Raw genomic sequence first — 26,668 nt, 5'->3', positions numbered from 1 at the left:
AGCCACAGTTAAAACTATAGAATGCATCAATAGTATTGAATGGAACAATGGAAACGAAATGATCAAAAACTAGCCAGGGTACCTGTCACAGACAGATAATAATAAATATTTGGTGTCTCTTGCCCTAGGTGCCCTCACTCAGCACATTTCTTATGTATTTGATTGTGTAAACGTCTCTTAACCAACACTCCGTCTCTCGTGTGCGTTCCTGTAACGCCTGCATCTTTCATTATGAGCCTGGTCTTAAATGTTCCATCTTTGAAGGTGACTCTCTTGGTGTGGCTCATGCACCTTTACACTCCCCCTTGTGCGTCACACACTTGCACTTCACCGCGTCACCAAAGCCAAACTGACCAGTCAGATTGCTCAGAGAGAGATTTTTTCACTCCAGACATTAGCACTGGTTTTACAAATCCCATTCCAAATGGCATATAACAGAGACATAGCAACTGGCCAGATACACAGACACTTGTCCTTTTATTAAGGTGGATAAGATGATTTTTCTCTGTTGCACATGTACTGCATTAATGTTTGCAGTGCACTATTGGAATTTATTTTGTAATACATATAGTAATAAAATGCATTGCATTTTCATTCCAACAGATGTTGCATTACAGATGTTAGTACTGCTTTTCCGAATCCAATACCAAATGGTATATAACAAAGACATATGCATTGCATTTGTCATTCCAATAGATGGCACATTACAAATGTTTGTAGTAATGCATTTTTATTAATGCAAATGTATGATATGCCATCTTTTAGAATAACAAATGCAATGTGTGTGTCTCTGTTATATGCCATTTAGTATGGGATTCATAAGTGGAGTGCTAATGTTTATAATGTGCCATCTGTTGGAATGATAAAATGCAATGTTTTTTTATTACTACATGCATTATAAAATAAATTCTAAACATTAGTGCTGAATACTGCAACAGAGAGTAACAGACGGAAGTCTTACCCAACATAATTAAAGAAAATGTGTCTGATTATTTGTGTGTCCGTCCAGTTGCTGTGTCTCTGTTATGTGCCACATGAACAAGGCTAATGTTTATAATGCGCCATCTGTTAGAATGAAAAATGCAATGCATTTTATTACTACATGCGTTACAAAATGGATTCCAAAAGATGGCACTCTGCAAACATTAATGCTGAGGTCTTCATCGATTACTTAGATTTCAACCCGTCTTAGTGGGGTAGCACAGTTAGCTAATTACATAATGAACACACATAAAATCACAGATCACTGAAATCATTGGAATGAAGGACTGCGGTGCATGTGGCCCTCCAGGATGGGGTTGGCCCCCCTCTATCTTGCACCCTTTTTGTAAAGATGAATATTTAGTCTGTTTGAAACTCAAAGTACATAAGCAGATGAATCGAAATGCCTTATAAGCACGTCCTTTGTCAGGCCTGAATTGAGAAGTGATGAAGGCTAAGTGTTGTCACCATGGAATTAACTGTCACCTTTTAAAATTTTATTTTAAATCATATTCTGTCGGGGGAAAAAAGTGTAATTATTGTTTTCTATTGAGATAAAACATTAAACATGAAATAAATGAACACTTGAATTTCCAGTTGTAAATGCTCTTCCATCCAACCCATTAAACTCATTTATTGCTTTGTTTTTAATAATCTAATTATGAGCCCAGCTAATCAGGTCTTTACAATAAAATCATTTAGCTCCTCGTGCTCTTCATACAGAAAAACGCCTCTTGGGTAACAGCCAAGGACAGATAATGGAGTTTGAGCTCTGTGCTTCTCTGCGTCTCCGTTCTTTGCTGGATTTCAGTGGAGGTTCAGGTAAATGGGGGTCTTGAGGCAGCCTGGCATTGTGCCTACTGTCAGGAAGTGGCACTGGCAGTGTGGCCTAGTGGTTAAGGCTTTGGACGTTAAACCCTGAAGATGTGGGTTCTAATCCTGCTACTGGCACCGTGTGTGTGACCGTGAGCAAGTCACTTCACCTGCCCGTGCTCCAGTTGGGATAAACAAAAGAAATGGAACCAATAATATCTCAAATGTTGTATGTTTCCTTGTTGAAAGTGGTCAGCTGAAATGAACAAGTAAGCATTTAGGAAGTGCTGCTGCCCCTCAGACTCCATGGCGTATTGTTAAAAAGTACCCTCCTTTTTAAGTTGGTGTGTGGCACCCCATGCAGGATTAGTTCCAGCCTTGCACCGGATGCTGTTGGGATTGGCTCTGTGACCCTGAGAATGTGTCTTCCTGATATCATTTTCTAAACTTGCTTCTTGTTGACAAATAATCGACAATAGAAGATTGGAAAAATGTTGCCTGGTCTGAGGAGTCTCGATTTCTGCTGCGTCATTCGGATGGTCGGGTCAACAACATGAAAGCATGGATCCATTCTGCCTTGTATCACCAGTTCAGGCTGGTGGTGGTGTAATGGTGTGGGGGATGCTTTCTTGCCACACTTTGGCCCCTTTGTACCAACTGAGCATTTTTAAAATGACCATGTCCATCTATTTATGACCACAGTGTAAACATCTTCTGATGGCCACTTCCAGCAGGATAACTCGCCATGTCACAAAGCTCAGAGTATCACAGGCTGGTTCCTTGAACATGACAGGGAGTTCACTGGACTGAAATGGCCACCACAGTCACCAGATCTCAATCCAATAGAGCCCCTTTGGGATGTGGTTGAACGGGAGATTCACATCATGGATGTGCAGACAACAGATCTGCAGCAACTGTGTGATGCTGTCATGTCAATACGGACGAAAACTCCAGAGGAATGTTTCCAGCACCTTGTTGAATAAATGACAGGAAGAATTAGGGCAGTTCTGAAGGCACAAGTGGGTTCAATCCAGTACTAGCAAGGTGTACCTAATAAAGTGGCCAGTGAGTGTACATTCCAGTCGATGGTGCACTGCAGATGTCAACACTGAGGTCTTTTGTTGATTACCTAAATTTTAACTTGTCTTAGATGGGCAGCACAGCTAGTTCACCTTAATAAAAGGGTAAGTGTGTATCTGCGTGTCCGTTGCTATGTCTCTGTCATTCCAACAGATGGTACGTCAGAAACATTAGCACTGCTTTTAAGAATTCCATACCAAATGGCATATAGCAGAGACATATAAAAATTTGTATTAATGTATTTTATTACTGCAAGTGTTTGCAATGCACCATCTTTTGGAATGACAAAGGCAATGTATTTTATTACAATCTGCATTACAAAATACATTCTGATAGATGGTCCACTGCAATCATTAATACTGAGGTCTTACGTTGATTACTTAGATTTCAGTTCATCTTAGAAGAGTAGTGCAGCTAGTTCACCTAACTAAAAGCACAAGTTTCTGTATTTGTGTGTCTGCCCTGTTGCTATGTCTCTGTCATTCCAAAATTAACTCTGTCAAAAACTCTGTCATCACAAACATTATCATGGTTTTTAAAAGTCCCACAGCACATGTCATATAACAGAAACATATACATTGCATTTGTCATTCCAACAGATGGTGCATTACAAACATTTGTATTATTTTAATACTGCAAATACACCATCTGTTGGACTGACATATGCAATGCATTTTATTACTACAGTACATACATTATAAAATACATTCTGATAGATGGTGCACTGCAAGTGTTAACACTGAGGACTACCATGATTACAACTCGTACTGAATACTGTTTATAGACTGTTATTTAAGACTTTGGTAATTCATATGCTTGATGAATTGATGACTCCAAGTGTTAAATGTGGACGAATCTCATTCTCCGTAAAGCAGTCCATCCATTCAGTCAGTCTGTTAGGCAGCTTACACAAGGCGGCACTGTGACATCCACTGGGAAAAGTGAAAGTGGCCTGCTATAGAAACACTTACTAAAGGCGAACAGCAATTACTAGAAAGATGAATGCAGTATTTTAATTCTAGGATAATAAAAGTGTATCTCCTTTATGTGTGATTTTATATTTTACTACAGTAGCTGCCCTCTGAACCCTTGTGGCCGGTGATATTACTTTCGGCGCGGTGGGCTGTCAGCCGCCAATTGCGTTCTTCAGTTGTAACCCTGCTAGTGCGCCTGACAGGGAGGCCCCTGGGAAAATGCAATTGCTTCCTGCAGTTGAGACCTGTGTTTGTTTATTTATTTATAAAAAGAAATGAAAAATAGCATAGAAAACCTTTTAGGCAAGATCCATTTGGTTTTCAAGCGTAGCTGTCGGAAAAAGACAGATCAGCTCTGTGGGCACCTGACACGCCGCTTGGAAAGAAGAAAAGAAATATGAAATGTATATCATAGATAAACATCATGAGAAGAGCATGCAGTAACCGAGCACGTGCAGCTCTGACTGCTGGATGTTCTCCGGGCAGACAGGCCACCAAAACCTGATGGCTATTGTAAGCCGTGCTGTTGTTTTACTGGAAGCAAAAATAAATAAAGAATAAAATGTACACGTGTGAAGGGTGGGTCCCCAACGCCCTGTGTCCTTGAGCTTGATTAAGTGGATTCAGTGATGGACCAATTAAATGTATTAAGTTGTGGACCTGCCTCACCAAGCTGGGGTTCAATCAGACAGCTAGTGTAATCTCCCGAGATAAGTTGGAGGTGTCCAGAGGAAACACTGGGATGCCACATGTTTGACAATGTTTAATTCAAAACAACAAAAAACAGGTGCACGGTACAACAAGAATAAAAGCAGGCACTTAAAGGAAGGGGTGGTGCCTTCTCTGGGTGACGGAGGTGGGCAGGTCATGTGGCCTAATTGGTCGTCTTTTGGAGCTGTGGAGGGTAGAGACAAAGCGGTGACAGCACCACCTCTCGTTCTGGAGTAGTATCGCAGCCATGAAGGTGTTCCTCAGGCACACATGTGTGATGAATAATAGATAGATAGTGAAAGGCACTTTATAATAGACAGACAGATAGATAAATGTGAAAGGCACTATATGACAGATACATAGATAGATAGATAGATAGATAGATAGATAGATAGATAGATAGATAGATAGATAGATAGTGAAAGGCACTTTATAATAGACAGACAGATAGATAAATGTGAAAGGCACTATATGACAGATACATAGATAGATAGATAGTGAAAGGCACTTTATAATAGACAGACAGATAGATAAATGTGAAAGGCACTATATGACAGACAGATAGATAGATAGTGAAAGGCACTTTATAATAGACAGATAGATAAATGTGAAAGGCACTATATTATAGATAGATAGTAAATGGCACTTTATAATAGACAGACAGATAAATGTGAATGGCACTATATGATTGATAGATAGATAGTGAAAGGCACTTTATAATAGACAGATAGATAAATGTGAAAGGCACTTTATAATAGACAGACAGATAGATAAATGTGAAAGGCACTGTATGACAGATAGATAGATAGTGAAAGGCACTTTATAATAGACAGACAAACAGATAGACAGATACATGTGAAAGGCACTATGGAATAGTTAGATGTACTTTTATAGGTACCATATAACAGATATCACAGTTTCACAAACTTACCATTTCTTTTGGGGTAGATTGGAGCAGCTTGTGCCGTATGCTCACATTCAACATTTTAATATTTTATGATAACTCTTTAAATCTCTAGCAACATACTGAGAATATAATGCAGTCTTTTTCAGTTCAGTATTTTGGCACAATTCCTGTTTTCTGTTTCTTTCATTGAAGTGCACTTCACTGAGCTTGTGTTTTTGTGCTTTTCTTTGTTTGTTTCACATTAAATGTATATTTCTAGTTCCACTGATGTAAACCTGCTTGAGCTTTGGAGTCCATTTACTTGTCCCATCTAGGGTGCTGGAGATGAGCCGTAACATCCCATTGTGACATATGGCAGACTTACACTGCTAGCCCTGGTATTTATTCCTGGGCAGGGGGTGTGGTAATTGTGTTTTGTGCCCATGAGCTCACGAATGGGCTGATATTTTATCATTGGCTGTGTGACATCACCATACAATGAGCAAACTTTACTAAAGCCATCTGGACCTTTAAGTGACTTTGGAGGGAATTTTCTTCAGCTATACAGCAGGATGTGTGCCTGTTTAAATGACTTTGTTAATCATCGTTTAAGGAACCAACCCCAGACTGGATGCACACACACACACAAACAAACAAGTAACTTGCATTTAGAGTAGCTGATTAATCCACCTGGCGTTTCCTTTGTGAATGAGAGGGGACTGTGGTAGCCCATCCAGTGTTCCTCCCTGCCTTGCACCCAATCCTTCTGTAATGCTATTGTCTAGGGCTGCTTCTTAAGTTACATTTCAGTGCTGCTGGGATAGGCTCAAGTCGTCTGTGACCCTGAATTACATTAAGTGAGTGTGAGAATATTATATCCATAACCATGTCTACCGTATGTCTATAGCTGTTGTCACACAAATGAGTCAAAGACATCATGAAGGTTTGGGGCAGCCACCTGTATGTTGTTCCAAGGCTGCAAAATAGGCTTTAAATTAGACAGAGATGTTCACAGATCCGAGTCCAAAACAGAACTGAGGGTATGGTAGTAAAGATGACATCTTTATTAGGCAGTACAGGAAGTGATGTTATCGGCGCCTGAACTGGAAGTGATGTCATTGGAGGCACCAATACAGGAAGTGACACCATCATCGGCGCCAGCACCGGAAGTGACATCATCATTGACACTAGAAGTTGAAGTGGTGTCATCAGAGGTGCCGGAAGCAGGCGGGGATTTCACAAGAAAGGTCTGCAAGGACCTGAGAGAGACAGTCAGCGCACCCCGCCGCACCCTGAACTGGCGTAGAATTATTATTACCTGGGCCCTTTATATATATATATATATATATATATATATATATATATATATATATATATATATATATATATATATATATATCCACCAACTCTGGGTACCCCAAGTCTTTCTGCACTATGGAATGTGCAGATCCATAGCTGCTATCCAAATGTGCAGCAACAGCCGAGAACGTAGTCCATTAGTTTTCTCTGATGAAGGCATTCGCCCTGTCGATGCGGGGTTGTGTGCACGATGCTAATGGTCGGCCATATCGAGCTTCATTGATTACACTTGGTCTTCCTGCATTAGACCTTTCTACCCATTCAAAAACTTTTCGTTGAGTCGCTGTTTTCACTTCCGTACTGAGCCAACGTCCTTAGGTGAATTTCAGCAGGTTTCACTCCTTCTGCCCAAAGAAATCTCACTACGGTGCAACAATAGTACAAGTGGTGCGTCCATGTTCATGTGACCTTGCACTGTGCAGTTCATATTACCTATAACCAATTTCAACCATGTTGTAATGTGTGAGCTTTTTACCACATAACTATCAACTTGCCTTTAATTTTTGATTTACCGTCATAGATGTAAATACTGTAGATATAAACGAGAGGCTGCAGGCATCAGAGATCACCTACAAAACTGGATATCAAGTTGGTTAACCGGCAGGGGACAAAGAGCACAGATTAGAGGAGAACGTAGTGAGGTCATCAGTAGAGTCCCTCAGGGGTCTGTCCTTGGACTGCTACTTTTTCTGATTTATATTAATGACATGGATTCTGGCATAGCTAGTATACTTGTCCAATTCGCAGATGACACTAAAATTGGAGGGATGGCAGACACTGAGGAGGCAGCACAAAGGATTCAAGACCTGGACGAGCTTCAGAACTGGACAACCTTCTGTAATGGTGCAATCCTGCAGTGGGGCGACCATCTTCATTTGACCTTGGCTTCAACTAGATTAACGGCAGAGGGCTGTGCTGTGCGTATTTGAATTACCTATAAGCCATCATGAACATGTTGTATTGAGTCAGCGTCTATCCGTTGTGGTCACTACGTAATTTTCAAATTGCGTTGTATCAGAGATACAACTGCTTTCTTTTGTTTTTGCACTTGGAGCACAGGCAGGTGAAGTGACTTGCTCATGGTCACACAGTGTCATTAGTGGGATTTGAACTCTCATCCTCAGTGTTTGAGGTCCACAGCCTTAACCACTAAACCACACTGCCAGCCAAAGGCTGCATAGCAGGGGATGGTTACGGTCCATTGACTTCTGCACTCTGCTCACTCCAGCTGATACAGCCCACTGTCTTAGGAAATGTCCTGGGGCAAAGCTAGGTGTGTTACAAACTGGAATGACCATCGAAAACCCATTTTAACACCAGAAGAATGAGACGTCTCCATGCAGATGGTGCATTAGTTTAGACTTGATCTGAGGTCCTGTGAGGTGAGAGCAAGAAAAGCTGACCACTAATGATACTACTACTAATAATACTAATAATAATAATACATATTCATATTCATATTGAATACATATTCATGATGACTCAGGCGCCGCCGAGAGTGGCAGCCTTTTCAGCAGCTCCGTGTACGACTTTATTTTTCTACCTTTTATTTTTCTCTTTATTATTTTTTATTGATCACTCCTATTGTGAATTTCCCCTTGGGATTAATAAAGTACAGTATCTATCTATCTATCTATCTATCTATCTATCTATCTATCTATCTATCTATCTATCTATCTATCTATCTATCTATCTATCTATCTATCTATCTATCTATCTATCTACATTGTATTTATATAGCGCCTAACCACCGCACCACCTGCTATTAAAATAATATGGTCTATATCGTAAACTAGAGTGATCATTAAAAATCCACTTTTATACCTCAGAAGTTTGCTGATGTTGCCTTACCGCAGTTTGACTTGAGGTCTCTGCAGCAATGCCAACCACAGTGCCACCCATTGTAATCCTCCATTTTATTTTACTTTTAATAAAAAGGATAATTTTAGCGTTTTCAATTAAATAATAAGAAACTGAGCCCAGACAATCCACACCGATGCAAAATAATCTTTTTGTGTTGCTACGCAACCTGGTATCCCATTCACCCTGACTTAAGTGCCCAAATGGCTCGACTGTCAGATGCCTCCTTTTTTTCCGCAAGCACTTTTATTTCTCCCCTGCTTTTATTAGACTTGCGCCGCTGGTGTTATCTCTTAATGCAGCATTATAAAGAGCCTGAGAGGCGCACCTGCGATTCGGTAAGAAGGTAGAGCCGCGCTGCGAGTGAGCCTCGGCCGGCAGGGGATCACTGAGCTTGAAGAGCCATCAATCTTCACCTCAGGCGGGTCCTGCTCCTTAAACAAATTGCCCGTATCTTGTTTACTTTCACTTAGCTTCTGCTCTTTTGAAGACCTTCTGCCACATAAATGGAACTTCTTTGGGCTGACAATATATGCCCACAGGTGCCAGTGCTCTGCACTATGGACTTGACTCGCTCCCCTGCAACTTCCTCCACCAAGAGAAATAACCGTAATAGTAAATGAAAAGTTTTATGGATGGGGCTGTGCGTCTATGAAAAGAAAGTGCATTCTAACCACTTGAACGCTGTTTTATTTATTTATTTTCTGCAATGCTCAAATAACTGATGACTTACAGCAAGTCAGCTGTAATGTGAGCGACTGACAGGCAGCAGTTGTGCCTAAAATGTCTGTTTGGCGGTGTGGCCCTCCTCTTACCAAATTCTACTTATCTGAGAAATGATAACCAGAAATTGAGGGCCGCTGGACAACAAGCAGCCACGTAGAGTGTCAGTTATCCTAGGGGGGCCGTTTATGAAAGTTAAGGGGCGGCCACGAGGGTATTAATCCCCCCGCCGGTCATAGAAGTATGATAATAATGACGGAGCAATGATGAAAAGATGTTAGTACAAGCGGAAACTGTAAAACCTCAAAAGTAATCTGAGAAGCAGGTAGTGGGGTCAGATATGCGTTCAGATTCTGATTCTGTGATGTTCAAAATTAGATTTAGATTATTGTCACATACACTGTGAAGCATGGTGAAATACAGGGCGAGTCAAAATTATGTTAACATTTGAACTGTGGAAACAATTTATTCACAAAACATACTTCATATGTGCAAGATGATTTACAGGAATGTCTCCTGTGGCACATAAATTGTATACATAGCAGTACCATTAGTGTTAACATAATTTGGACTCACCCTGTACTTGTGCTACTGTTGCAATGCTATATAAATAAAAACAGCAAATAAGTAAGAGTTACAGGAGATAAAATTGAGTTAAATAAAAAAGTAATTTACGGTACAGTCTACCGTATAATAAAATACAAAGGTCTTTGTGTCAAGTCCCTCAGAGCAATCTGATTGGCCAGTTTAGCTTTGTTTTGATTGGCCACTTTCACTTTGGTTGTGCGATTGAAAGTGGAACTGCATGTGTGAGACACATGAGAAGGTGTGTAAGTGGACACTGAGTTTCCATCAAGGATGACAAAATATAAAACCAGACCGGAGGCAAGTTAGGGCTGGGATACACTTGACACACACCATGGCTGTGACACGTTCCCACTGCTCTTTTGACGCGTCCTTTGAGCACACTGTCAGAAATTAACGTGATACGTGCGCGAGTTGCAATTCCAGCAAAAATCTGGGTGGATTGTGTGTTCAAGTTTTGGTACGTGACATCGGCCATGGCTGTTTACTATCCAAATCTCCATAGTGACAAACATGCCTGTCAGAGCAGCTGGCATCAGATCGGCAGCTCTTTGAAAGTGGATGTGGAAACATGCAAGACAAAATGGAAGGAAATTTGAGACAGATACGTCTGTGCAAAGTGGAAAATGTTTGAGAAAAGAAGTGGGGATTCGGCCATTGAAAGATAACGCAGCGTGATGGTAAGCCGCGCTGTAGCGCCAGCAGGTTCAATATGTGTGTGCTTCGACGTTTGATGAATGGTTCGATGAGGTGACGCTAATAATCGTCAAACTTAAATGCTGACATACAAACATATCTATTGTACTTTTCTTCTATTTCGTGGATAGGTAATAACAAGCATCACATATTCCCCTTCGTAATGATGCAATACATTTACAGGTCTCACATACCATCTTCTGTGTCGCAGTTGCCATCATTTTTTCCACCTTCACAACAGCATCAGAATGCCAAGAATTTTCATCTTCAACGTCTTTCTTCCCTCAACTCACAACACAGCGAAACTGGACATTGCTTTGTCACTGTGATGATTTCTCAAACTGCCACCTGGTGGAATCCTCCAGATTTACATAATCTATGCGCACAAGTACAGTCAGTGAACTGGTTGCATAGCAGCAACGTCTGCAAACATACGAGTCACTTAGCATCGAGTATATCCCGGCCCTAAGGAGCCTTAAAAATGAAAATATTTTACAGGAAGGCATTTGATAGAAGGGGTCAGTGATGAAGAGATGTTAGTAAAGGCTTAGCGGCATGCTGAGAGAGTCCAGGGTCTTTTAAGTTTTTTATGTTTCTTTTGTTCTATGGGTGGTGCTCCAGGAGGCAGGACCACCAAGACGTCACTTTTACATTCTGGTGAATGAGATGGCTGCCCTCAGGTTGTCATTCGTAAGAATTTGCAATTCTTTTGATGTTCTGTTTTTTGTAGATTTTGCTTCCGTTTTTATATTATTATTAGTTTATTTGGCTGATGCCTTTACCCAGTGCGACTTACAACATTTCAAAGATGATTATTTCCTTTTATTTTTGTGTTTCCAATTGCAGCACAGTTAGGTGAAGTGATGGTCACAGTGGTGTCAGTAGTGGAATTTAAACTTATGACATGAGGACATGAAGTTCGAAGCCTCAGCCATTACACCACATTTGCACTTTTGGGACCTGCGCATTTCCAAAGATAGACAGGTTAGTTATTTGCCAATTATAATTCACTAATTTATTTTTTGTTTTGCTTTTGTTTTGTCTTTGCAGTCCATTCGAGAAGTGACCGGCTATGTTCTGGTAGCTCTTAACCAGTTTGAATACTTACCCCTGGAGAACCTGCGCATCATTCGTGGGACCAAACTTTACGAAGATCGCTACTCTTTATCCATCTTCCTCAACTACCGGAAGGAGGGAAACTTTGGGCTACGAGAATTGGGGCTGAAGAATCTTACAGGTAAGTCTTTTATCGTTCCTGTCATCCTATATATTTTATTAGGGTCATTATTGTCACCTGTAGAGAGTGCACTGAAATTCTCACTTGCATGTGCCACGTGACGTGTCACCACTCTGTGGTGCCATTAATCAGCAATGCTGTTATGGATACAAAGATTAACATGGGGGGTGGGCTGTGGGGTTGTCACCGTTTTTGTTTTTTACAGTCACTGTACAGGTGTGATGAATTCTGGTATATCTTTTGTATCATCTCAAAAATGCTTCAGCATAAGCTTATAAATGGTACAGTTATTAGGGTCATTATTGTCATCTGTAGAGTACAGTAATCCCTCCTCCATCGCGGGGGTTGCGTTCCAGAGCCACCCACGAAATAAGAAAATCCGCGAAGTAGAAACCATATGTTTATATGGTTATTTTTATATTGTCATGCTTGGGTCACAGATTTGCGCAGAAACACAGGAGGTTGTAGAGAGACAGGAACTTTATTCAAACACTGAAAACAAACATTTGTCTCTTTTTCAAAAGTTTAAACTGTGCTCCATGACAAGACAGAGATGACAGTTCCGTCTCACAATTAAAAGAATGCAAACATATCTTCCTCTTCAAAGGAGTGAAGCAAACAAATCAATAGGGCTGTTTGGCTTTTAAGTATGCGAAGCACCACGGCACAAAGCTGTTGAAGGCGGCAGCTCACACCCCCTCCGTCAGGAGCAGAGAGAGATAGAGAGAGGAAAACAAACAGTCAAAAATCAATACGTGCCCTTCGAGCTTTTAAGTATGCGAAGCACCGTGCAGCATGTTGCTTCACAAAGCAGCTGCACACAGTAGGTAGCAACGTGAAGATAATCTTTCAGCATTTTTAGACGAGCGTCCGTAGCGTCTAGGTGTGCGAACAGCCCCCCTGCTCACACCCCCTACGTCAGGATCAGAGAGAGTCAGCGCAAGAGAAAGAGAAAAGTAAGTTGGGTAGCTTCTCAGCCATCTGCCAATAGCGTCCCTTGTATGAAATCAACTGGGCAAACCAACTGAGGAAGCATGTACCAGAAATTAAAAGACCCATTGTCCGCAGAAATCCGCGAACCAGCAAAAAATCTGCGATATATATTTAAATATGCTTACATATAAAATCCGCGATGAAGTGAAGCTGCGAAAGGCGAAGCGTGATGTAGCGAGGGATTACTGTACTGTGATATTCAAATGTGTATTTTTTGGATTTTGGCTTTCAGGATTAAATTTTTGAGGTTCAATTTTTGTCTTGGTACTGTTAGGTCAGTTACGATTTTACAAAGTTCACACAAAGCATTTTGGATGTGTCATGTGATCATGTCTGTCACGGTAGTCTCTGATGAACATGATCCCGGGGAGCAAACGCCCCCTGCTGGATAAATTGGTGTTTTACGAGAAACGTTGTTTTGTTTTAAGAATGTAAATACATAGGAATTCCAATTAAAGGAAATCAATCAATCAATGCCATGGCAAACATATTGCATTGCGCCAGCTTCTGTCCGTGATGGTAACCACGTCATTTTCAAAATTTCTTTTGACTTTTTTGATGTACCCTCATATATTTCAGTATATTGTGACCACTGCCACAGGGGGACACGGCCACTCTTCAGAAACTCCCTCTTAAACAGTTTTTCAATGGGAAAACAAACACACTCGTACACCTCCGCTTTACAGGATCAGCTGCAGGCTTGCTAGTTTGCTGTGCGATGTGCTCCTCGCAAGGGGCTTCAAACATGTAACAGGCCGTGCCACGGCCATCCTGAGGTCTGTTTAAGAAGGAGTCTCTGAAGAGCGGCCACGTCACAATATGCTATCCCTCAGTGGATAAACAACATCCTTAAAACCTTTAGTGCAGTTGGCTTTATTCCTAAGAAGCGTTAGGTTTTTTTACAACTTTGCTTTTATTTTGGACTTTTGATTCTCATCTTGTTCTTCTGTTCTCAGTTACCATCATTATTAATCTCCTGGTTTAGAGCTCTGCCTGTCCTGAATAACAGAGATGAGTGAACCCTGCTGCATGCACTTTCCCTCAAGTTCGGCAAAAGCATAGAAATGTTCTGGAATTTTGACAAACTTGGCAAAATGCATTGACGTCAATGGGGCGGCATATGGAGAACCTGAACTAGTTTTGAGGGGACTATAATGGAGCTGTGGTCTTTTTAAGTGTTACTGAGGGCTAGAGAGGCATCTGCAAACTATGCTGGTCTGACTATTGTGGTAAAAAATGTGACCTGAGCTGTGCGGCACAAGTGGTAACGCTCTGCGTCTCCAAAGCCTCTTTCTAAGTAACTAACTATCATGTGCAAAACCTGTGATGGAAGGGATCATCGTTATATACTTTGAGGAGTTGTCTCTGTCACTACACATTCTGCGCCACACATGCATGTATTTGTCATAAGATACTCATGCATGCGCAAAGTAGACCAGGCAGACCTGTGCTAGGTGGAGTACTCTTACAATACGCATGCGTGAAAGTTCTGCACTTGCATGACAATAATTGGGCAGTTAGTGCATTCTGGGTAGCGAGATCCCCATCCAACACACGCTGCTACAGCTCTGTGATGTCACGCCGACCTCTCAAACATCACAGAGAGGAAAACAAAGGGCCAGAGTGTGACAGTGATGTTCAGGCACAGTTGGGTTGGCCTAGTGGTGAGCATTTCCTTCTCTGTTCACCTGCTAATCAAAGAATGGCGCCCCAGCAATGCTGATTTTTTTTTTTGTTCTTTATATCGCCTTATACAATTTCTTGTATTAAGAATTTGTTAGTTTTCGCATACCCCTTGGGGTCAGCCATTGTGCAGCGCCCCTGGAGCAATTGAAGGTTAAGGGCCTTGCTCAAGGGCCCAGCAGAGTAGGATCTCTTTTGACAGTGACGGGAATTCGGGATACCAGCGCAGATCCTTAGCCTCAGAGCCACCACTCCGCCCTCAGTGCTAATCTAGCATTTCTAACACTGTTTCAGTTGCTGACAAATCAATGCCACCTGGTAAAGCCGTTTAGTGAAGCGTTTTTGAGGCCTAATTCACCAGTTTTGTGTTTCTAGTTCACAATACACAGGTCTTTAAAATTTGCCCTTTGGACGTGTTATTCTTTAGTTTTCGTTTCCAGTTTAGTTAGATTAGAATAGATAAGCGTAATTAATCCCAATGGGAAATTTAGATGCAAACCTCAACAGAAACATAAAAAAAAGGATAAGTACTCAGGACAAATAACACAAGCAATCAGTCAATCAATAAATAATGCATATTGCAAAATAAAATTAAATTTACAATATATATGTGAAGAGTAACGATGTGCAGTTTGAGGAGTCGGGAGGACGCATTGATTTGCCTGACAGTAACAAGGCAGAAAAGGCCAGCAGAGGCACATCTTAGCACACTGTGGTGGAATGGGCCTGTGGATAAAAGGCTCCAGGAGAGTGCCTCCTGCTGGGGATGGCATTAAATTGTTGCCACCATCCCGTTTTCAACAACAGCTTCCGGAGTGCCCAGGCTTTATTCTGTGATGGAGCAGGTTGTCCTGGTAAGTTTGTTCAACGCATTGCCTGACTTTTGTGTCTGCACTCGGCACTTTACTATCGACAATGAGATGATTAGGCCGGATCTGAGCCACTCATTGGCTTTTAAGACACTGAATTTATTTATTTATTTATTACCTTCCATTCATTTTATTTTGCCAGATTTCACTGTTTGTGTGCGTTTGTATGCAGAAGTGCAATTTTGTGTGAATCACTTTTATTGTATGCAAATATTGACTTACATCGCAGTGGATTTTAATGAGCAATTATTTTTTGGCTTCATTAAATTATTCAGAGTCTGAGTCAGCAGCAATTTACTGCATTTATGCTCTGATACCAAATTAAAAGCCTATAATATTAAAAGGTTACACAAAATAATAGGAAGACTAAGCATCATTATTTCTGTAAAACATAATATTCCTTAAACCACATCTGTATGCTGAGAGGGGGTGGCCTGGTGGTGTGGTGATTAACAGCTCTTGCTTTTGAGTTCAGGTGCTTCAGTTTTCCTTCTGCACGTTAGTCTTGTGGAGGTTTAGTGATACTTGCTATGTATTAATATGGAATTATGTATATTAATATTGTCACATATTTTACTTTCATGTATTTTCTGCTTGGGTTGTAATTTATGTGTTGTCTTTTTAAAAATGCCACCATTTCTTGTTCCTTGTGGGTGGAGCCTTACAAGGCGGAGCCACCGTGATGTCACAGCTGTAGGGTCCTCCTCCTGACTTTATCTTCAGGGCCAGACACAGGATCCAGCAGCTGAGCATTCATTTGTGGTTGGAATTTTTAAGAATTTCTGTTTCTGTATTGGATTTTTGGTTATATTTGCTTTTGTCTTAAGGATTTTGGTTCAGGACTATATTAGACCTTTTACAAAATATCCTTTTGCTGGTTTTCTTCTCTTTGGAGCATTCTGGTTTTATTTTTTTTCTATTTTATGAATAAATCCTTGAATTATAAAAGATCTACTTTTCCCTTCTGTGCATACACCAGGGTTTACAGGTTACCCTCCTACTTGTGGAGCTTTTCGATTTATTTTTGGGACGTTTAAGTTTGGTTTTGAAGGCTTAAATCCCTTTTGGGCCTTCAAAGCCTGAGGTAGGCCAGGGAGCTGGGATTGTGCCACCTTGAGATGAGGTCTTCTTCAGGCAGGCAAAGGAAGCCTGGCCTGGCCAATGAAGGTTTTTGAAGAACCTAACACTCCATATTGTCCATGTTCGTGTCTCCAGTTCACAATAATATGAGACAATGGTGATCATATCAGTGAGTATGATATGTGCCTGAGGGGGGCCTTGCAGTGAAGTGGGACCTCTGTGCAGAGCTCATTCCTCTCATGTGCCCAGAACTGCCAGTGATGAATGTATAGCAGACTATGGAGTTCAATATCATTAGTTTTACTGTATAAATTCAAATTTTCAGAATTTCATGCTTGACTGATTCCTAGTCTCATGGGGCCCGACGTGATTCCCAAACAAGAATGCACATCTGGGAAGAATCGGTTTAAAAGTCTGTAGTGAATAGCAGAGAAATCCTTTCACTGCAAAGGCTACACTCACAGGGTCTCTTCTTTAAACACCCACCCTCATTTCCTCCAGTCTGTGCGTTTTAAACCACCGCCAGGGTTTCAGAGAGAAACCAAAAGAAACTGAGCAAATATGGGCGCAACAATTTGTTTACATGTTCCCTGGGTTACTGCGTCATATGATGCCATAGAGGAGACGGAATAAAAGGTCACTAATTAGGACACATCTCCATCTAAGATTCTTTGTGTTTTAAAGAAAACACTTACCATTTTTGTATTTTGTTAATGATCTTTTTTAATCTCCTTTTTGACTGTGATTTTGTTTTGTTTCTCATGTTATGGTTTTATTGCTTGATGGATTGAATTCCCAGTCCTGACTTCTGCTTACTCTCCATCTGCATCTTTTACCCTGGTCGATTCTCATCTCCTGCCATTTTTGAGGACTCCGGTTGACGCATCATTAATTTATTCAGTAGCTTTCCATAACCTGTGTGATGCCACCTGGGCTCACCAGCTAGAGACACATCACAAACAGAACCCCAGTGCACCACAATGGGAAACCAAGTTGTTGACTTCTCCCTGTCAGAACGACGCGGACTTCAGTTGACTGAATCGTGAGCCGCCCTCCTGTGACTTTTTGCACCTGTGCCCCATGTAAAGTATACCACCTGTCTCTGCGGGTAGGGCAATGGTGGCCGTCACTTACAGAGACCTGAAGCTGGGATTTGTTTTTGCAGCCTTTGCCCGTTCACCTTATTTCACTGATGCCAGGTGGATGCATGCCGATCTGGCTTGTCCTCTTACACGTGTGGGTGTGCCCTTCTTCTACTTCACATTTTCTATTTGTGTTAATCTATGGAGCAAACATTTTTATCAAAGTGATTTACAAATCACAGGCATGTACAACAGGTTAACCGTGATGTGTTAGTAGTGAGGACTGATTATGGTACATTTGGTCTTGGAATCCAGTGCCTTGGCCACTAGGCCCAACTGAATCCATCAATGTAATGTCTACCTCACTTATGTGATTTCCCCTATTCAGGGTGGCGTGGTAATGCAGTGTGCAGTGCTGACTCCTCCTGAACCCAGCAGCCTGGCTTCCATTCCCGTGTCCAGAAATTGCCTGTATGGATTGGGCAGTATGTGTGAGGTTTCCTAGAAAGATAAGCAGGTTTGATTAGCTGGTCATTCTGAATCAGCCCTGTGTGACTGAGGCATGTGGAGGACCAGCATCCTGTCTGGGGCTCTTTGATTCCTTCCTTCCTTCCTTCCTTCCTTCCTTCCTTCCTTCCTTCCTTCCTTCCTTCCTTCCTTCCTTCCTTCCTTCTACTGTGTACTGCTAAGGTAGTCACCAGGCTTCTGTGACCCTGAATTAGTTAAGAAGTCTCACCCCTTTTCCCTCCTTCATTTTAAATGGGCTGTACTTTTATTTGTTGTTCCTGAATCTCAGCCTCTCCCACGGGTTAATTTAAAATCTCTTTCATCTTTTTGATTTTACATCTGCAGTTTTTAACTTGTTGTTCCTCAAGCTCCATCCCTTTCCTCAATTTCATTTTAAATCAGCTATTCCCTCATTTGCTTCACCTGAAGCTCCACCCTTTCCTGTCATGTGTCCTTGTTCTCCACCTGTTATCTTTCTTTTATTTTCAATTGGTTGTTCTTTTATTTATTGTTTCTGAAGCTCCAGTTTCTGCTTTTTTTTAAATTTAATCTCAGCTATTCTTTTATTTGTTGTCTGTGAAGCTCCGCCCAATTCCTCTGTTTTATTCAATATCAACTCTTCTCTCACTTGCCGTATCTGAAACTCCGCCTCATCTTCTCAGTTTAAATTGGTTGCTCCTGAAGCTCCACCCCTTTCCACTCTTTCAGTTTAAATTGGCAGTCCTGTTCTTGTCATTCTATAAGCTCCACCCCTTTCCTATCTTTCATTTGTTGACCCTGAAGCTCCACCCCATCCCTTGTTTAGGTCTGCACAGTGATCTCCTTTTTATTTATTGGACTCAGTCCAGTTCTGGTGTGCTCTTCACACATTCATCATTTCCTACATTTGGTTTATTGATTTTTTTATTGCCATTTGATGCCTTAACATTGTGTGCCATACACAATGTTCGTAGTTCCATTCTAACTTATTTTCTGTTTGAATTATGTTGTAATTGACCTTTAATTGGGGATATTTGAGGAAGACGTTATTTTTAACTGTGTTTTCTCCGTTGGGTGCTACAAAAGACAAAGCCTGGCTGATTAACAGGGTTTCCCCACGTCACATGCGTGCTGCCTCGCCATGACATTACACAGAGTTCTGATTGTAATGATTAATCAGTCCTAAATGTTAAATTTCAAACCTTTTCATTATTGGAGTTAATTGATGACCATTCTTTATTCATTTGTAATATTTAATTTTAACATTTTATGCTTTCCAGTTTATCATGTTGCAGTCTCTAGGTCTATTTTCACGTGCTTTCAATGAATCCTTTGAGGCATCTCATGCTGAAATTGGCTCACTCGCTGTGTAAAGTGAATTATGTGTAAGGTGATATATAAAAATAATGAAGGGTGATCAATAACTAATGATCAGGTTTGGTATTGTGTTTGATATCTCCCATCAATCAGTACACGCTCAGCCTTCAAAATGTCGTAAAAGAGGAAAGTAAGTAATGATATAAAAAAAAATGTAAGTGTTGTTGTACTCAGCTTAAAAATTAAAAAAATAAATAAAAAAAAAAGTGGCACATTAAATTTAGGTGTTTTTGATAAAGGCTGTGGAACTTGGAATTTAGAGCAGACACCTGTATTTGATTTGTCAGTTCAGTGCTTTTGAACATGAGCTGTTAGCAGTGAAAAGCCCAAGACCCCGCTGGGATAATTGTTTCCTACTGGCAGTAAGAAGGTAAACAAGTTTGGAACGAGGAACCTGGCATCCATAAATATAAGAGCTTTATATACTAATAAAAAGCACGGCATCATGTCACCGTGATAGCCCCGTTCAAATCATAATGACCACTACTATTGCTACTGCTGTACAGAGCACAAAACTTGCATCAGTCCAGACTATGGGCACTACGTGAGACATGGATAGACAGGATAAAGGCACTATATACAGCATAATAGATACAGAAGATCGGCTCCTTATAACAATAGCATAGTTTATACCTATGACAGACAAATTCAGGAGTCAACTGTTTGGCTCACAATTCCACACGTACTGTATGTACTGAAGAGACCAATTATGAATTTCTGTGCACAGTTTTGGTCACAACACTACAGAAAACACATAACTGCAGAATGGAGATCAGCCATGTGAATCATGGCACTAAGGAGGTCAGAGAATTAACAGTGAAGGCTATGTGGGGGACCTAATATTGGGGTTGGTTTAGTGAGTTCCTTGAATCTGCCCTGTTACGGTCACTTGTGGCCTCTGGCAGAGCACCATGAAGACTATCAAACATGGCTGTCTAAAGGAAGTAGAAGTCGTAGGGGAACCTGCTGAAGAATCATTATTAAGCCCTGAGGGTGTGACAATGAAGGGCCGGCATGCCCACCCAAACCTGTCTGATTTGGTTTGGTACATGAAATAATATTTTTATGATATTGACTTCTGGCCACCTTCCCTACTCGCCTGAACTTGCTCCGTGCGACTTTTTTTTGTTCTTGCATATGATAAAAGAACTCAAAGGAGAGCGTTTTTGTACCACGGAGGAAGTCAAAGAAAAATCACTGCAGGCCTCGGACAACGTTCCTTTTCATCAATTCCAAAAATGTTTCCACCAGTGGGAAAACCGTTGGGGCAAGTGCATTCATTCACATAGAGAGTACTTTGAAGGAGACTAAAGTTTCAGGAAGTAAAAATTATTAAAACAGTTTTCTTTTCCAATTCCGGTTATTTTTGGGTACCTCCACGCATGTGGGTCAAAAATTAGAAATCTGACTTTGTCATCTTCAAGTGTGATACGACTTTTGGTGAACTACTGCTTTATAGTATCGTATAGTTCTTTACTTGTCTTTCATGTGTCCTGTATTTATGTTGCTCCACGGTTCTAGTGAACTTTATTTCATGCCACACGGTGTATGGATGGTGCCACAATAAAGCCACTTGACTTGACTCGCTTACTCCATTCAGTCTGGACCGCCGTTCTTGTGCTGCTCCTTTCAGAAGTTTGGTTTGCTGCCTGGACCAGGCCTTTTATTTTGCTTAGTGCCTCCTTCCGCATTTTCTGCACAATTGCGTTTTTATTTATTTATTTATTTTTATCCATATTGATCACAAATTTTGGCATGTTTATCAGTTTTCACAAAGCAACCCTTTAATATGGGAATACATTTGACTTCATTAAAATTGGTTTTCAATACCTCTATCCCGCTCACAGATGGCGAAAAAGCAATGATAATATTATTAGGCAAACAAACAATAATTAAGGCACAGCTAGGAGCCGCCACAATAACATTAACCAAAATAGAAAAGGGAAGAAATCCTGCTAATGCAAATGGATTGAAAGCAACGCCCAGAGAAAGTACAATTACGGCCCACAATGAATAAGTAATTGGTTTAGCATGGAAAGGAAAAAAAAAGCCGGCACAAACAAACAAATCATAAAGGATTTTGATAAAGGCACAATAAAGGAGAAAAATTGCAATTTCTAAGCGACGGGGAACAGTTATGCAAATCTGGTGTCCATATATTAAGAATGTCAAGGATATAATCAGGATCTGTAAAGAGCCTCCGGCAAATCAGCGGCACCGGAAAAGCAGGACTGGATACCCAATGGAGGCCAGAGCAGCGGGATGACTCGAGCATGGAGACGCCGAACTCATTTAACTGGCTTTCCATAATTAGTGGCCTCTATTTAGTGTTTAAACTTGTTTGTTCAGGACAACAGAAGACGAGAAGATGCAGAGCAGCGGCATGTAATGAATGCTGGTGGGACTAGACATTGTGTAGGCCAGCTATAACAATAGGAGAGGAAGGACACAGAAAAAGGAGACCAAATTGAAGCTCATGTAATAGCGATTGTCAGGCTAAAGCAAGGAGAAGGGGAGAAGGGTCCTGCTGCAGAACTCTGTGATTTACATCTATCTATCTATCTATCTATCTATCTATCTATCTATCTATCTATCTATCTATCTATCTATCTATCTATCTATCTATCTATCTATCTATCTATCTATCTATCTATCTATCTATCTATCTATCTATCTATCTAGTGCCTAACCTCATCTACAGTATCTGTTGCTCCATTCATTTATCTGTCAGACAGATACTGTAGTTATGAAATGCACTAGCTATCTAAATGATAAATATGAACATTAAGTATATAAAACAGAGATTTGAATGGAACTATATGATTGATAAATACATAGATGTGAAAGGCGCTATATTATAGATACTGTAGATAGATTGAAAGGTGCCGTATGATTGATAGGTAGAGAGAGAGGTAGATTAGGCATTTTGCCATAGTTTGGCCCATAGTGGGATATTCTGGTTTAAAATGAACAAATGACCACATATCTATCTGGCTCGCAGTCCTAAGGGCACATAGGGAGGCTGACAGCACATTTAGCATCTTTCCTCATTGACCGGAACACCCGAGTTCACCGTAGAACATAAAAAATCCCAAATCTCATTTGAAAAAGCGTGACAAGCATATCAAGTATTTGGCCCCCAAACGGTGGCCTGTATTCATAAACCATAAATAATAATAAATAGAATGACCAGAAAATCAATAGCCAATCGTGCCAGTGCATTTAATGCTGTGATTAGAAGCGTGGACGTCGGAGGACAGCCTGACCTCAGGGGACAAGGCACAGAGCACGTTTATGTTGTCTTATTCATTCATGAAGTCGATCCCTCGGGACTTGACCCCAGACCTCGATGGGAGGCCCTCACTCAAAAAAAAAAAAAAGGCCTCAATAAAGCCAATTTATGACACCTGATAAAGGATGCCAGTCAGATTCACACTCGGCTCTTGAAGCTTATAAGAATTTTCCAAGATTATGGGCACTATAAAAAGGCGAGACACTGCCGGCCTGAGTACTGCAGTTAGTTTGGATTTTTTGCTGAAATCAAATTGAAAACACATTGTGGGTTCATCTATCTATCTATCTATCTATCTATCTATCTATCTATCTATCTATCTATCTATCTATCTATCTATCTATCTATCTATCTATCTATCTATCTATCTATCTATCTATCTATTATTATATAGTGCCTTTCACATCTATCTATCTATCTATCTATCTATCTATCTATCTATCTATCTATCTATCTATCTATCTATCTATCTATCTATCTATCTATCTATTATATAGTGCCTTTCATATCTATCTATCTATCTATCTATCTATCTATCTATCTATCTATCTATCTATCTATCTATCTATCTATCTATCTATCTATCTATCTATCTATCTATCTATCTATCCATTTTCCAGAACTGCTTTCATAGGAACTACATTAGCAACAGGAAGCCCACAGTTGTGCAGGCTCCATTTATTGCTGATTCTTCTTTGTCCCCATGGGCTTGTTTGTGGGTATGCAGTGGTTGTTTTGCTGCCTTACAACATGAAGACTGGGGTTTTCCTTGATTGCATGTTCTTCCCGTGTTCATGTGCGTTCCCTCCCGGTGCATCAGTTTTCTCCCACAATCCAAAGACATGCAGCTTAAGTGGATTACCATTGTCGTATTGTCCCCTGATGGGTGTTTGTTTGTGTTTCCCAGTGATGGACTGGCGCCCTTTCCAGGGACCCTGATGCATGCTGGGATAGACTCCAGCTGACTTGTGACACTGCTCAGGACTGGCGGGTTTTATAATGGATGAGTTCATTTGTGAACGGACCCTCTGGTCTCTAGTGTTTGGTTCCTTTCTTAAGTGGGAGGCTCACAGTTTGACTAAGCAGGTAGGATGATGTGATGTTATTTTACTTAAGCCCAGCTTTTTGCCTGTGTGGGGTTTGCATGTTCTCCCTGCGCCCATGTGGTTTTTTCTCCGGGCATCGTCTCCAAAGACAGACACATCAAGCTATGGATGTTACTACATTGGGCCAAGTGTGATTGCACTTGTGAGCGGGACTTATCTTGAACTTGGGTTCTTCCATATTTCTGGTGCTGCCAGGATAATCCATAATTTTTATAACCCAAAATAAGAATCAGCATGCCAGAAAATCTATAATCACTAAGTTGTGTAAATGAAGATCTGAATGATGGCACTTGACGGTGCAAATCCTGAGCTGATCACTGTCTGGTATAAAGTCTACATCCATACTGTGCACCTGCCACATGTCCCAAAGTCCGGTGACAATGACGATGGACACGTCAAGGCGACAGGTCAAGCTGCGCCAGTGGGAAGGCTTCATTTTATGTGGCACATTCCTGCAGCGGGCAGCCATGGGACTATCAACGGGAAGCCAGACAGCGTGCAAATCTGCTTCAGATCTTGAATGCCGGAAATTAAAAGGGGAAATTTCTGGCACTTTCTAAAAGCAAAGCCCAAAACTGCACACAGAGCGAAAGGCGGCACATCGATTATTCATTCTTGTGTGCCAGGGACTCTGCGTTTCATGCCTCATCTCAAAGGTTTATTTAAAGGTAGTTCTACAGACACTCCTTGAAACGCTCTGTCTTGTTTTTTTTTTTCCAATGGGATTCTTGCACTCTTGCATTCTTAAAAAAAAAGGAAAATAAATTCCTATTTGGACGCTTTCCTAAAAGAACAGAGTAAGTGGAATTCTCCTGTGCGCCGTGTGCGTCTCTGTCAGATTTTGCTTGTCTTTTTTGATGGAAGTATAACATTCTTGAACCCAGGGTTGTGGGGACGGAGCCTGACAAATGTGGATGCACTCCGACGTCCCCCTGTTTCAACCAGTGATCTGCCTAATAGGGATATGGAATGAAAATCCTCCAAGGACATGGGAGAACACACAACCTCCACACAGATATTGACTAGTTGAAGGATTTGAACCTGGAGCCCTGGAGCTGTGAGACAGAAATTCCGACTGCTGTGCCATTCTACTACCTAAAATATACATAAATAAGCACTAATTACTTTCTTTTTTATGAGAAGACTACATTGGAAATTTTAAAGTGCTTGGATTGGAGCAAAGACTGAAGCCAGAAGGGAGCATTTCCCAAAATCTGCTCCATTTGCTTGTGTTTCTTGGCATTCTTCACCTTACAGAAACTGCAGCCTTCAATGCCAATAAAATTACAAATGGGAAAAGAAATAGAAAAAAAAATCATACTTTGTGTTGTAATTTGAAAACGGAGTGCTGCCTTAAAGTCTGTAAAGCTGATAAATCCAAATCAGTAGTTTTCTGGAGCTGGAGCACTGGGCACCATGCAAGAGGTGGCACCAGGGCACACCCAGACCCATAGATATGTATCAAATCACAATTCTAGAGAGCTGGAGTTTATCAATACTGGGTATTCAACAGGAACCAACCCTGGCCGGGATGCCAGGTGATCAAAGGGCACACTAAGTTGCAAACTCCGAATAGTTCACTCCAAGACAATTTCCACTCACTCCTTTTTGGACTCAGAACTTTAGCTCAGCCCAGTAATGCTGCATTCCAAACAGGAAACACTCACACGCCTGGCCAGAATGACTCCTACCAGGTAATTTGCTTTCATTAATTTCTGAACCACTTCGAAGTGACAGGGAACCCACCTTCAGCAAGTGCAAGGCAGGAACTAACCCAGAATGGGACGCCAATCCATCACAGGCTCATTGTCACACTGGGCTAATTTCCTTTTTATTCTTTAATCTGTCTAAGGAATCTAAGTCCACACTACTGCGTTGTCAATTTAAAACACTGATCTCCATTTTTGCCCTCTTCTCACACTACCCTGGAGTTTTTAACCCGAAAAACTGAGACTTTTTTAAACTCTCTCCAGAGCCATATACTTCGGAAAATGGCAGCCTGCTGTAGTGCTGTGCACAGTGAAAACATAGACTTCAGAAAACGCATACTCTCGACGTTTTAGTGCTTGTTACGTGCTCTTATCTGATTGGATCCTGCTGATTGCGATGTCTCATTCCCAGCTTTATCACCCTTCACAGAAGAATACCTTATTCCGACAGAGCGGGCATAGAGCAGTCACTTAGGGGGTTCAATCAAATCAGTCAAAGTGTTTTTGAGAGTTTGGTGTATTTGGTTTTTCTATTGTAAGTCCTGATATTTCAAAATGTTCTTGCTTAGCAGATACCTACTACTCTAGATGTACCATCCTGCCACATGTCAGCTTTTTAACTAAATGTCAGCTTTTAACTTCACCCCTCCTGGTCCAGCTACCCCCTTGAAGGAAGCTGACTCTGCCACTTCTAGTCAAGCCGCCCATTGAGGACAGCAGACTCCACCCCTCCTGGTCCAGCTACCCCATGAGGGCGGCTAACTCCTCCCCTCCTGGTCCAGCCACCCAGTGAGGGCAGCTGACTCTGCCACTTTAAGTCCAGCGACTATAAAGCCGAGACTCTTGCAGAAGGGGTCGTCTCATTTCAGGCAAATCTGATTGCCGGACTGTGCTCCAGCCTGACCTTGTGACTGCCCTAAAGAGCCTTGAACCACTTTAACTAGAGCCTTCTTTTGTTTTGCTGTTATTTGTGCCATTGTGCAGCTGTTTACTTTGTGGGACTACTTAATTATTTAAAGGTTATACCTGGTTGGCACCCCAACACTTCTTTGGTGGTTGTGTGTGTTTCCTCAGTCAAAGGCAATA

General features: G+C 41.2%; 1 protein-coding gene across 1 annotated transcript in view; it reads left to right on the top strand.

Moving 5' to 3' along the window:
• LOC114656393 (receptor tyrosine-protein kinase erbB-4-like) overlaps positions 1 to 26,668 on the top strand; it is an 833,421-nt gene that overhangs the window by 440,255 nt on the left and 366,498 nt on the right. The window contains 1 exon segment of the mRNA XM_051930298.1: positions 11,719 to 11,905. Coding sequence (XP_051786258.1) covers positions 11,719 to 11,905 — 187 coding nt within the window.

This window comes from Erpetoichthys calabaricus, chromosome 8 (genome assembly GCF_900747795.2).
Source record: "Erpetoichthys calabaricus chromosome 8, fErpCal1.3, whole genome shotgun sequence".
Lineage (NCBI taxonomy): Eukaryota > Metazoa > Chordata > Cladistia > Polypteriformes > Polypteridae > Erpetoichthys > Erpetoichthys calabaricus.
This window is presented reverse-complemented; position numbering and strand designations above follow the sequence as displayed.